At 31.0% G+C, this 15,264-nt stretch overlaps 1 protein-coding gene across 1 annotated transcript in view; it reads left to right on the top strand.

Moving 5' to 3' along the window:
- LOC111000266 (probable cationic amino acid transporter) overlaps positions 1–15,264 on the top strand; it is a 39,723-nt gene that overhangs the window by 11,396 nt on the left and 13,063 nt on the right. Inside the window, exons 2-5 of the mRNA XM_045634143.1 lie at positions 2,982–3,114; positions 9,469–9,622; positions 11,229–11,356; positions 13,091–13,193. Of these exons, the coding sequence (XP_045490099.1) occupies positions 2,982–3,114; positions 9,469–9,622; positions 11,229–11,356; positions 13,091–13,193 (518 nt within the window). The remainder of the gene's footprint in view (positions 1–2,981; positions 3,115–9,468; positions 9,623–11,228; positions 11,357–13,090; positions 13,194–15,264) is intronic.

The raw sequence follows: 15,264 nt of genomic DNA, 5'->3' as shown, positions 1-15,264 counted from the left end.
GACCCGCCACATATCATGTGTTCGAGTCTCAAAAGAAACTTTTTTGAATGAACCTGACATTGACGGATTATCGTACTGTGAGGGAAAATGTTTTATATCCAGACAACAGACGGAAACTTATAAATAAAAGACACTCATGTGAACCCGGTTGCGGGAGTACATATAAAAAACCGTTTGGGTTAATTTTTGTCAGGTGATGTCGAAGACCAGGTGATATAGAATTGTATGAGACGCCTTAAATGAACGGGACGAGGATTATAAATTATATTTTTTCCCATTTTATTTTATTGCCCACACGTTATCTTCGCCGAGAAAACATGCGAGTGGTACAAATGGTTCGCTAAAAGAGATTGCTTTTTGACGCAATAAAAACGCTTTAATAAATATGTATAGATTTTTATTGTCTTTTTCAATTCAGGTAAATTAAACTAAGTTAGTTTCTATAGATATTTAGATTTTGAAAAATCCATTGTTTAGTATTAGTAAATGAATTAATAATGAGTGTAAATAATATTAATAGGTATTTTAAATAACTGGTTTTAAAAAAATCTGTAAAATTCTAAAAAAATGTTTAACCGTCGCAAAATTTGGTTTAAGATGACAATAAGAGTTTATAGATATGGACAGATATTGATACTTATCATAGTTAAGGGATAAATATATATTATATAACAACAAAGCGTTTCTCCGATAAGCTCAACTTTTGAGACGAAAACTTCAACAAAATCTTTCTATGATCCCGGTATAATATTATTTATTTGAACTATCAAAGCCAACGGTGTTTTCATTGTAGTCATATAATATGCCCATTTAGGCAAACCAGAGTATTGTGTTCTCAGTTATATCAGGAAATCCTTGTTTATTCCAATGTACTGGTTCAATTTATCTGAACGAAAACAAATAACACTAACATTATACAAATCATTCGATCCTGACAGTGCACTAGGAACGCATTTTCCTTCCGAATTTCAGAGATCTAAATTTAAAAAGGTTGTTTAACTCGTTATTAATCTTATTTATCCAATAATCCTTGAGTTAACCATAAAGATCCATTTAACTTATTATCAATAATAATATCTTTGCAATAAAAAATGTTATTATAACTAGTAAAGTAATTTTAAAAAATAGTTAATATTCAGACAACAAAGGAGCAATCAACGCATGGTTGCTAACTTATTTTAATAAATCAATATTCATAACATTTAACCCGACGTGGTTGACTAGCATAGCGTGGGCAGGCAGCAGACATCCCATTAGGCGGGTTTTCTAGTGAATTTATATTTTCTCGATTACGCAACCCCGAGTGCTCCGTTGAAACTTTCTTGCTCAAACAATGTTCATACGTTAGCTCAAGTATATAGTGCATCCCGCATAAGGCGATTGTTGGTGGCACCTTGGGGTTTTAGTGGGTATGCACAATGGCGAGTCCCACATAATCCTTCTGCACCAAGCAGTCGCGCCGCGGAAGGGTATGCGCAAAGCATTTCCCCAAGTAAAAAAAAAAAAAAAAAAAAAAAAAGTATATAGTGCATTTGGAATAACAGTTGCCTTAACATTTTACATAACTTTGATAGTTAATGATGGAAGTAAACGGTAAAAGTCAGATAAAATAATAAACAAGTAAGCACAATTTGTATCGCATGTGGATTTTTATGAAACGAAGATAATTATTTTTAAAGTGTAAAAGGAAATGTTTATTGATCAAAAATAATTTTTAATATGTATTTATAAAAAAAACAAAGTTCCAACATATTCAATGTATAATATTTAAAATAAATAAGAAAAACATTGGAATTGTCGATCATTTGGGTATAAAAAAAGATTAGCATTCCTGAAATACCTGTATAAAAATAGATCATCTAGGGCCAAATATTTTCGAAATGTTCTTTATCTTTTGACACACATTGTTTGTTTTTAAGTTCCTCTGTATAAAGACTGTATACTCATAATTGATAGTTAAACTATTTCGAGAGTAAACTAGTTAAATCATTGCTTTACGACATTATTCGCGGAACGTGACTTGTATGCTGGCCCAATAGAATTAATCGATGTTAATAATAATATTACGTTGTCAATTTCCTACTAATTGTGGAACAATACAACCTTAGCATATATGTTTATAGCAAACTTGGTATAATGAAAGAATCATTATTGCACATAATAGTATAGGAACTTTTACAGATGCATCGGATATATATGACTTGTTGACACTATCCCCTTATTATTTATATTAATTTAAAAGGGTAAACAGAATGGACCAAACCAGTGCAATTAAAACCGAAGCAATCGAATATTTCTTAAAAAAATGAGATAAAACATAGATACACTCGAACAAATGTCCTTCCGAACTAAATTTCCCTGTTGCTGAAGACGCATTTTATGCGGTTGGAGAGATTTTGCAAGCTAAATTGGTAATTGACGTTTGCAGAGTAGATTTGGAAATGCGTAGCGAAATATAAGAACTTTTTTGCCACAGAGTAAATTGTGGAATTTTTTGCCAGATATTATAGAAAGTTTCTGGTGTTAACATAAGCGACGACAAATATGGCTATGACAAAGTTTAATCTAAACATTTGGAGTTTTAATGTTAATTATTTATTTATATAATTATTTAACAACTTTATTATTATTAATTATATTTTTTAATTAATTTTATTTATTTAATTACATGACAGGACATCTTAATAGAATCTGTTACTTTAAACGTTGAAGCATCAAAACCTAACTTGTATCGTTAAATTATTGAAAAAGCTTTAATATCATCAATAAATAATTTGATCGAACTGAATTAATTATTTAGCTCGCCTCAATTAGTATCAATATCGCTACTCAGACCATCAGTATAATTATCCATTACTATTTCAATAATTAATTAATCAAAGCTAATTTGGTATACGGTTCAAACCAATTTAATTTACAGTAAGCTTAAGTAATCTATGTAGATTCATATAAGTTTCTTATATATAAACTCTTTGTTTCAGTGCTCTTCGATCGGTGGATTGGGGTAATATTCGCCGTGATGCCCATAATTTATTCACAAAACTCATCCGAACACGTAACCCTCAAGACATCGAGGGTTCTGAAATCCCAGCTACGGGTACACAACGCCTTTCTGTAAGTAAATCTCATTTGTTAGCATTTCTCAGATAGTTCCAATTATGTTAAAACGCGAATCACTAAAATGACTATTGCAAAAACTTAATTTGTAAAAATATTCTAGACTAGACCCCATAAAATTGAAATAGAGTTACTGATATTACTTACAGAGCACTTATGAACATTATATGTTCAAATTCAAATTACCATTAAGTACCAGTACTCAAAGGTGAAGGTGACCTATATAATAATATCTTAAGGAAACGACAATAATATAAAATGAGTATAGATAAATATAAAATAGTTTGACAATGTTAATTGTCAGAATTATTTATAGGTGCTACTTATAGACATAACTATTTCGCAATATATTATTATTTGAATTATGCATTTGATGTTCTCCTATCCCTCAACAATGGAAAAATATAGACTACATTTTTCTTGAAAAAATTCAAACGCCATTTCATAAGAAAATACTGGAAATAAAATGCTCTATTGATTCTAAAGAATTTTAAAATTAGTCTTCAATAGCGGATCCTGCAATTTCTTTGATATCCCAATATAAGAAGTCAGAAATATAAGCATTCTTATTATACAATTTTTATAAATATTACATGCACCGAGTAGAACTCGATTTTCCTTATAGCTCTCATTCAGTCAGATGCACTCGCTCAATTTGCCTAGTATATAGTTTGAATATAGAATTTCAATAAGGAAGATCATGCTTATGAAATACGACTCGAATTATTTCAATACCTACTTCAGTATCTGCAATATTTAATTAGTACTTTTGAAAGTAATTTCATAATTTAATTCAAACTACAATTATGTGTTTTAGGGCTGTTTACCACATCATAATTTAAATCGTATGTGTAGAATATAGCAATTTCATCTGTAATTATGAACTTAGTCCAGCGTACTGAACTCTAAATCTATATTGTTCTCCTCAAAGGCATTCTGAATACTAAACAACTATAACATTTGTATCTAACGATTTACATTAAGAACTTTTTTCGTATGGAGCGTTGCCTACGACATTTCAAAAAACGTTTTCAGTTTATATAAAATATTCATCCTGGACACACAATATGATTGAGATATTGTAGAAAAATTATTTAGCTATACCTTAATCATGAATGGTTTAAGTTTGATTCTCGATTCCTTAATTGGTTTTTCCTAATTGAATTCGAATTTTAATCAAGTCTCTTACACTGCGTTTTAATTCCAGTGAACTTGTTAAATACCCAGCTCACCGCTGATTGAAATTAAATTTGTGTTCAGAGTATATAGCGTATGTAAGAAATTTTAATATTGATGCAACGAAGCCTCCTTAAACCTGTCACTAGCAACCGCAATTCCAAGAGGGCTCGTTAGAGATGTCTATTCTATTTCTCACTTGAATTTGATTTGTTTTTCATGGTTACGCTTTGAAATGAAGTATTCTATTTTGTCGTCTATTTTAATCAAATAAGGTGTTGATACAAACTATTACTAACAACAGTATTATAATAATAAACTATTACTATCAACACCATATAACTAAAAGCATTTCAATATACTTTATATTGGAGATTTGTAAAGTTTTTCGTGATCTTTCTTTGTGTACAATGGAAGCCTGCAGATATTGTTTAGATGGGAAAGAACATCGGATTTGTACGCAATGAAATAACGCCTGGGACAAGGATTTGACGATAGTTTTTAGCTTTGTTCCTTAAACGTTAATATATTTAAATTTACTTTAATTTCAGTTTACGTAGTTTCGTTAAAACCGAATTGGTTTTAACGCTTAAAACTGTATGAAAAGTCAACGCAAGAGTTTCTTATATATTTTTTGTAAAGCAAAATTGTACAGACTATTGATCCAATTTCACTTAAAACTAATTTCAACGAATAAACGCTTAAAATACATTCAGAATAAAGTACCTAAATTGAGTAACAATTTGTTTGTTGATCAGTTGATCTTTGATGTGATTGATGTCTTGGAAGTATCAACTTTCGATACAATTTGTTTATTTAACTACAAGTATTCTATTCATACGTTTGTGATATTATTTACTCTTCCCAATACGCCCACATAGGGTTTTATTATTTTTCAATATAAAATGTAACGTGAATTTTATATGATGAGATATTCGATTTTTTGTACGGTTTGTGCTAAAACCATGAATGCGTCCACGGTAAGCTTTTAAGAACAAAATACTTTTATAAGCTTATTTATAAAAAAAAATTGAATTCTTAAATTAAAATGCGTTACATTTATAACGAGGAACATATGTAGATTAAAAATGATCTTACACTAGTCCCACCCTGTAACTTCCGTCGGTGACATTATTAAACGCAAAATTAGAGTGAGGGAGAGTTTATTGCCAGTTCTTCTCTTCCGTTCTACGACCTTGATTTGAGAACTGACAGTAAATGTAAATAAGATGCATTTAATGTATATTTCTTTTGTTTTGAAATTGATAAGTGTACATTATGTTACCTATATGAATAAATGATTTTTGATTTGTATTTGATTAACTAGTTTGAAATATATAATAATATTTTTTTTGCCTAATCCCAATTTTGCATTCTACAAGTGTTGCCTTTGTGAAAAGCTGCTGCCGATTATAGACATTTAAATTTAAAGGCAAAATTAGCCTTCAAAAAGCTCGGTGTGCTCAGCAGGGCGAGACGGTACTTCACTCCGGGCCACCGCTTGCAACTATATAAAGCGCAAATTCGGCCCCACATGGAGTACTGTTCCCACCTTTGGGCGGGTGCTCCCCAGTACCAGCTTCTTCCACTTGACCGTATTCAACGAAGAGCGGTTCGAATCGTTGACGACCAAAATCTCTCCAAGCGGCTTGATCCTTTGGCGTTGCGTAGAGATGTGGGCTCTCTCTGCATCTTCTACCGCATTTACCATGGAGAGTGTTCAGAGGAGTTGTTCGGATTAATACCTGCAGCTGAGTTTCATCATCGGACGTCGAGGCAGAATACGAAATTCCACCCGTATCACCTCGACGTCCGCCGTTCCACAACTGCGCGTTTTTCCAGGCAGTTTTTGCCGCGCACCACCACTCTGTGGAACCAGCTGCCAACTGAAGTATTTCCGAACCAATTCTACTTAGGGCCCTTCAAGAAAAGAGCGTACCAATTCTTAAAAGGCCGGCAACGCACTCGCGAGCCCTCTGGTATTGAGGGTGTCCATGGGCAGCGGTATCACTTAACATCAGGTGAGCCTCCTGCCCGTTTGCCCCCTGTTCTATAAAAAAAAAAAATAATTTAGAAGTCCTGTGATAACAGGTTATTAGCGTTTCAACTCGGATGAATAATAGTGACGCTGATGAATACATTAAAGATTTTATTATAAAAATTAATGACGTAAACATATTTTTATGAATAATTTATCAATGGTTATCATAATTTTTGTAAAACGATTTCAAAAGTAATATATCTAACAAAGCCATTGTTCACATAATATATACTTACCGAATATACAGCATAACTAATATACAGAAAGTTTAATAATAACCAATTGAATATTTTTGCATTAAAATACTAACTACGGAATATTTAAACTCGTCTATCTGTTTAAATACAGCATATGCTATAATGAAAGCCGAAAGTCGTTCAGATAATTTTTTAAAACTATGTTCGTAGAGTTCATGCCTTTGAGGCATGTGAGCTGTTAAATAACGTGTGCTAAGTGCTCACACAGAGGAACGCAATAATATAGTATTTTAAAATTACATTTATCGATTTAAATATACTCTTCCGATAATCGAAAGTGCAACGATTGACATTTCCGGTTTACCTTATTACGGTATTTCCTGGAGGCTCAATTGGTGGCGTTGGAGCCGGCATTGGAGTTATTTCAATTCGATATTATTTTAAAGCCCTTAAGTAGGGTGCGTTTAATTATCTTAATCGGTAAAGTAACAAGATATTGTACCATATGAAAAATAGAATTTACAAAGTAAGCGTGCTTATATTTTTACTGGTATGTAACAATTCTATTTTGTAACTACGATTTTCACGACATCACACCCAATTATAAGTTGCATCAAAAACAAACAAACAAATCAATTCGTATCATTTAAATAACATCCGTATCACCTCGGTGTCCGTCATTTTAAACTCTACTCTACACCTCTATGTGTAACCAGCTGCCCACTTGAATAACAGGTGTCCCAAAAGAAAGTCTACATTTAGTTTCAAAGCGTTATGTGAAAATGTTGTACATGTCTTTGTGACTGAACTTCAAAACTTTCCTGGGTATAACCAAACAACATGGTTCTATCAGGATGGAGCAAAGTCACACACGTCAAATACGTTCTGCCACGAGTTCATGACATTTTCTCAGGCAAATTAATCTGCAGGAGAGATGACATAAATTATCATTCACGAGGTCCTGAATTAAGCCCTATGGATTTTTTTCTTATAGGGTTGTCTTAAATCCGAAGTCTACGCCAATAAACCGACTTCTCTGGCGCAATTGTAAGAAAATATCTGTCACGAAATGGCACCCATCACTAAACGATACACGACTAACTTTTTCTTAATTGATTAACTATGAATAAACTTTCTTTTGAGACACCTTGTATTTGCGAACCAATTCAACTTAGGTTCGTTCAAGAAAAGAGCGTACCGTTTCTTAAAAAGGCCGTCAACGCGCTTGCGAACCTTCTGGCAATGTGAATGAATATAGGCGCTGGTGTCACTTAACATCAGATGAGCCTCCTACTCGTGTGCCTGCAGTTACATTACATTAAAATAATAATAACTTTCTAAAGGATGAACGTTTTGTGTGAGCATAAATCCATAAACTTTATTGCCTTCTGCCTGCTGCATTTTTATAGAGAGACTTTCATAAACTGTTTTGTACTAGTACGCAATAAATTTGTGATAACGGAAGACCGCGGTTATTCCTTTCCTTAATAATGTGTTAATTTCATATATTAAAACAAAAATTCATTGATCCACAACCGACCATCGAACTTAGTTATAAAGTACATTCATTTAATTAAAAAAATACATAAACGATTTGATTCCAACCGTGGTTTGATCCCGTTGAAGTATCAACTTCTTGGGCTACAAGTGCACAGGTATTAATTTAAGATTTAGATAGTGCTTTCCTCTCTCAACGAATAAGTATCGTATTGCGATCGATAGAGAAAGCTGCCAGTGTTAAATATACACTACCACAGGGATCAAACTATTTAAATTTGTTTTTTTTTCTATTTATTAATTTTGAATTATAATTACTTTGTAGCGTAAGAAAATATATAAATCCTAGGAATTAAAAACATTCTATCATAATACATATGAGTTATAAAACCATCATTGTCGCATTTATTCTACTAGACTTGATTAAATATTGAATTCATAATAATTTTAATATTATTTATATTGGACATGATAATTTTCACACGTTTCACACTGGCGATAATTAACCGTTTAATTGCCGCTATAAAAGTCAAAATTTCAGGTCAAATAATAAATAGGGTTAAAGTGTTCATGATAACTTCCTCCCTCACGTAACATTTTAATACAATCAGATTAAAAAAAAAATATATACCTAAAATCACGTTTGAATGTATTAATGCAAAACGGTGCGGGCTTAAATTACATTTGTATAAGTATCAGCGTGGCTCTTAGATGGTAAAATAATTTTTAATTTTTTTTACGCTACTGTCAAGATTGAAGTGATCCCTCAATCTGTTTTATAATCCTCTTTTGTCACCGTGTTGTTCTTTTCAGTTAAAAAGAATCCGTGCTAAAGAAGCATATTAATACCATTAATTTTAAACCTTAATTGTTGAGTATATATTTACTTTTGTACGAAACTGACTAATAAATATTATACCCTAATATTTATTTGTCTTATGGTGTCTAAGACAAAATTGAACTTGCCTTGAATGTTGAAATTGAAAATGCTTGATTAGAATCTAATGTATCTATTTGTTTTCCGTGTCCCAAAACAGCTTTTAATATATGAAACAAGTTTTAGTATAATTAATCCATAGTAACTTTATAAGGTATAAATCTCCTCCTCTTTCTGTCCTGTTTGAACGTTTCGTTCGTATGTAAGTTTGCCTCAAACAATGAGGAATAAATATAGAATATTGAATACTAGAGAAAAGCTGCAGAGCTCAATAATGCCTACAAGGAAATAGTATGTTTAACTTTTAAATTATACTAAAACAAGTCGTCGGCCTCGTCTACGTGTCTGTCCATCAACTCAAAATCCATTTGAGAGCTACTTCATAGACATTCAACTATTATGTATACTGGAATTAAGTATACCATCAATGAAATATAAAAATCAAATAATTTTTTTAAACAATTTCATTAATATTATTAAACTTATTAATTCCTCTTTTGTAGCGATGCTTAGACACAACGGACCTTACATCTTTGGGAGTTGGTTCCTGTGCCGGCACTGGAATGTATCTGGTCACCGGGATGGTCGTCCAAAAGTTTGCTGGTCCTGCAGCGGCGCTAAGTTTCATGATAGCAGCCACAGCGAGCATTTTCTCAGGTAATATTTTTTGATGTCCTTGTATTGATTCTTATACGAATATTTTTAATGAGATATTAATAAAGTATTTATACTCGAGTTCATACATGCGGAGGTTTTGTAGATGACAGAATCAAATGCATGAAAATTTACAATTAAAAGTATTTAATTTCAATTTCATGCTTATCATTACTTACATTTCATTACTGGGGATTGGAATTCAATAGTTAATTAGTACTTATTGTTAATAATTGACAAACGTTAAGTAACAGTTATGTTTTACAAATATAGAAACATAATTAATACATAAACGAAGAATGTAATTTAATAAACAAATGTTGTCGCGTTTTTTCGAGTAAAGTACATAAATATCGTGTTGCTCTTAACAGTATGGACGTGATTTCAAGTTCCAGCTGTGCACTACTGAATCATTCTTCGTACGTAATTGACAATGACAGAACGGTTCAGATACTTGCCTATAGACAAAATTCCATTTTTTGTATATAGGGAGGGCTTTCGCTTAAGTTTCTAGACTAGAATAGTCAATTAGTCCATAAAATGTAATTGTACATTAGTACAATTACATTTTATGGACTAATTGACACCATTATGGTGTTTACAAAAAAACCTCTCAATCACCCTGAAGGTGAAGGTGGACGTAATAATTAAATTATTTACAGTTAAGAGCTATCGATTAACTCATTTAAGCATACAAAATCGCCATACTTTAGTCACGATATATTTACACAGATCGTGACTATAATTTAAAGCTTAATATTAATTAGTATGACTTTTTCTATATAGACTAAAGCCTCATGTAAAGCTTTCATTTATATTTTAAGTAGTAGATTGAAATTTAATCTTCTACGATCATTCTAATTATAGCCCTATCCTATTTGTACTTCACCCTAACTACTAATTAAGTCCACTTACACAGGATCTCGAGAACATTATATCTAACTCTGATTGTTTAACACAGTACATCAGCTTTACCCAGCTTAATTTAGAATAAACAATATTTTTTTATAAATGTGTACACAAAATTTGAGCCCTTACTGAACAAGAAACGTTTCATTCATTATTTTATTGTTTAGCCAGTTATAACAGCATTAAATGATGTGGTCTTTAATATGCTACAATGTGCCTGTTTGTAATGTAACTAAAATTATCTCACCATTTCGGTTTTTAAATATTCATATACTTAGATTGCGGGCTAGCCCCATGGTGGTAATTTACAGTATAACTTTAGTGATGTTGGTTACTAGGTATTAATCACGATATGAAAATTGTAAGCGTACTACAATTCTCATATCGTGATTAATAACAATTAATGGTACGGCTTTTGTATTGATGATTATTTAATCCTTTAATCATCAATACAAAAGCCAGGTATTAATGCTATCTGAGATTTACTATTCAACCCTACTATGTAGATATTAAAGTTTTATATTCTCCAAAATTACAAATGTTACGTATCTTAAAAAATCTCCCAAATTTTGTTTGGTGTTGTTTAAAAACTTTTATAACGAAAATTAAAAATATTTTTTACATAGTTCAACTTTATTAAAGTTCTGAAAGACATAAAATAAACTTTAGTTTTGGTTTTATAAAATCTTTTATTTCACAGGGTTTTGCTACGCTGAGTTTGGTGTCCGAGTGCCAAACACAACAGGATCTGCTTACACCTACTCTTACGTTACTATGGGCGAATTCGTAGCGTTTATTATCGGCTGGAATATGCTATTGGAATACCTGGTGATTACTTTTTTAGTATCTGTTATGTCTATATGTCTCTGTCTGTGCATAGCTAATATAATTCATGGTACAAATAGAGAACACCGGAGGAATACGTGGAAATGCCGCCAGCTTTATGAGTAGTTTACCATAGGGAATTTTTACCCAAGTTTTGTGTTTACTACAGTATTTGATATAATAACGTGTAATAATGTTCGAAGAAAGGTTAACATTTGTTTAATAAAAATAGTAGGCACACATTAATTATTAATAAGTCATAATAATTGTTAACATTCATTTACAAAGGCAGTAAAACTTATCTCAGTGACTTAGTAAACAATTCAGACCGAAATATAATGACTTCAAGTATTCGCTTATGTAAACGAACATCGAAGGTATGTAGCCTTGTTCGCTGATCTGCTTTTGTTAAATATGAACCTTTTTTCAATGACACAAATCCGAACCTTTTGCAGGATTAAAGTAAGTGAGATTAAGCCGTTTATAGGATGACACAAAGGAACAAGCTTGAGAATTTTCTCCTCTTGTCAAGGTTCGATTTAATTGAAATAGTCAATGCCAGACTTTGAACTATATAAAATACCCACCAATAAATACTCAATCAGACTAATTGCAGCGTTTTAACTTAATTACACACCTGTATCTTTACTTAACAATGTAAAAACTTGAAAGAAGAAGGCGAAATAAAACGTTAATTAAAAGGGTGCAATTAGCCTGTCTTAATTGTAATGATAGGGTTAACTTATAGATTGATTGTAATTCTAATTGCTCAATACAAAGTGTATATAATGTATATATTATAAAATAGACCTGCATAATAAGTAATAATTTTAATACTTCAATGTAAGTGCATTTCAGTTTAAGTAATATTATACATACACTCGTTATACATCTTTTTCCACTAACTAAATAATTTCTATTTTTACAAGCGCTATAATACCAATTAGGTCAAAGATTAAATATAATTAGACAAATCGTTACAGATTCGCTTCGACTTCGATAGCCCTAAGCATGATCAATAACATGGTTTATTTTCATCACGGTTAGGGCATAACGATATCAATTTGTGGAACCTATTATTAATTCAGATAGAGCTAGTTCCCGCGATACCGAACCAAACAATAATTTTAACAACCATTCGAAGAATTTATATATAATAAATTCACAAAGCTTAATAGTATATGATGTATTTGAAAAAAAACTTGCCACTAGTGGTTAACTAGTATTGAAAATTACATTATTGCACATACACACAGAGATACTTATTATTTATGCTCTTAATATGTATTGGAACTGCCGAATGTAATCATATTCAATTCTGTTTCGTTTTTAATTTTTCTAGTTATTTAGTAAATAGGCAACTTAAAATCTACAGAGTTTAAATCAATTAGTTATAAGACATCACTACTTACATCAGGTGAGCCTCCTGCCCGTTTGCCCCCTGCTCTATAAAAAATAAACTACTAATATTAATATATTAGGTTGATAGTAATAATAAATAACTATTGGTATTTTTATTTTAGTTTTACTGATTCCAAGTTAACAAGGAGATGGATTACTATACTACTGCAAAAATTGTGTTATTTTAATTTTATTAGTATTTTTTTAATAACAGCGGCAAAAGGGCAGGAGACTCGCCTGAAGTTAAGTGATACCGCCGCTCATAGACTCTGTCATTGCTAGAAGATTCACAAGTACAATGCTAGACTTTTGTATTTATTCTTATGTTTTTGTTAGATTGGAACCAGTGCGTGTGCTAGAGCCTTGAGCGTCTGCTTCGACTCCTTATGTAATGGCGCTATAACCAAATTCTTTGCATCGCACATTGGAACCATCTTTGGTGAGTTATGGTTTTACATTATTAAATGTTAATAGTTTTTATCTTTGTCTAAATTGCCCAGGGATATATTAGATAAGTGGGTAATTTAGTTAAAAAGAGAAAAAAGCTTAGCAGCGAAACAATTTTTATAAACTAAACTATAATGTTTAACCCTGCTCTATTTCTCCATCGTGGTAGATAAGCTCGTCAAATACACGTAGCGGATCAACCTGTTAGCTTCTATCGTAGCTCGTATCTCGTAGCACATATGTAGCAGCGTCGTAATGGCAATGCTACGACGTTGTTTACTTAATAGTTTAACCGGTAACAATTACGCTATTACCTGCGATTTATATAAAAGTATCCAATTTGGTTCATGTAAGTTAAATTAATAAAGACTATTTTATAGCAGTTCATTAGACGGTTCAAAATTATTACAAAATATACGTTTGTGTATCTTCAAAATTAGTTTTTACTATGTTGAAAACATTATCAGACTACATTAATATCTCTTAGTTTCAGAGATATAATAATATTGTTCAATTACTACATTTATAAAATTTAAATAAAGCTTGGTTGAACATCGTATTGCAGTCTGGAATATTCCTCGTTTTAATAATAAAGATAAAACATGGACGTGCTGTTCTTCATAATATTATTAAAAAGAGTTATACATTAGTAGATAATTAATTCAATCTCTTTTACTTTTTTATTTCTCTCATGAATTTATTAATTATTAATTAATGAGGTTTAGTATGGACATAGTAAGGATAGTATACGTTAACTTTTTGGTTTGATGAATGTGTCTTCTATGCCTATGCTATGTAAATTATAAGTTCGATCCAATAAGTTGGGTGTTCTTAAATTGGGAATATTTTAATTGAGTTTAAAGCAGTTATGCCCCTTCATCAAAAATAGAAATAAAAGTATTATTAATAAAATGGATAAAAAATTACATAATTATTACCAAAATTGAAAAAAATATTTTTATCTAATCTCATATTGTTTGAATTACATGTGCCGATTTTATAATGACGTGTTTTGAATATAGACCAGTGCCGAAGCCTTCAAAAATAGTAAAAAACGAAAAAAAATTACAGTAGGATGAAACCCATTAGAAATGCAGGGGAATATGATCAAAATGAAAGGAAAAATAAATTACGGTCGATCCGAGTTCGGGAAGTGGGAGGGGGGTGACTTTTAAGGGGGAAAGTTGTTTATCTTGATTTCCGGCGAAACTACCAGTCCTATGGAAAAAAGTTAAATGGCAAAGTTGTAGGTCATAAAAAGATCTACAACTTTGGTATTTACAATTTTTTCACATAACCTCAAAATTTAGGTGAAAAATTCAAAAAACCAAGTTTTTGGTTTTTTATTTATATCTTTTTTAAAAAGTTTTTTTTTCTACGAAATTTGGTGAAAACTTACCTTATTATGTCCCAAATATACTGTAATTTATTTGATTAAAAATATTTATTTTTTCGCCTCATTTTAACTTAATATCAAAAAAGCACCCTAATTTTCAATTGAAAATTCTGACGTCAAAATTTCAGCTTTTTTCAAAAAGTTTGGGGGCTTTTTGTTCGTTGAAATATCTACTTTCTGATGGTGTAAAAAAAATATACATTACTGTAGGAAATATTATTAGAAAATGCAAAAAATTGAAAAAACCTCAAATTCGAAAATTTTCTTTTAATTATGTACAATTTTGAGGTATTTATTAAAATTTACACTTTAATTACTCAAAAAACGTAAGATTTCATGCTTCATTGATAAACGAAAAAATTGCAAATTAAAATATACTTCTATAATTAACAAACAAATAAGTTAATAAAGTTAATATTTAATAAGACATCTACAATATTTTGAAAAAGTTGTAGAATCTTCTGTAAATAATATTTGTAGATGCCTATTTATTGCTGTTTTAAGATAATTTATATACCTGAGTTTTTTTTTTACCTGAGGTTTTTTGAATTTTTCACCTAAATTTTGAGGTTATGTGAAAAAATTGTAAATACCAAAGTTGTAGATCTTTTTATGACCTACAACTTTGCCATTTAACTTTTTTCCATAGGACTGGTAGTTTCGCCGG

This window comes from Pieris rapae, chromosome Z, assembly GCF_905147795.1.
Source record: "Pieris rapae chromosome Z, ilPieRapa1.1, whole genome shotgun sequence".
NCBI lineage: Eukaryota > Metazoa > Arthropoda > Insecta > Lepidoptera > Pieridae > Pieris > Pieris rapae.
The sequence above is the reverse complement of the archived record's forward strand: the minus strand, read 5'-3'. Positions and strand labels throughout refer to the sequence as shown.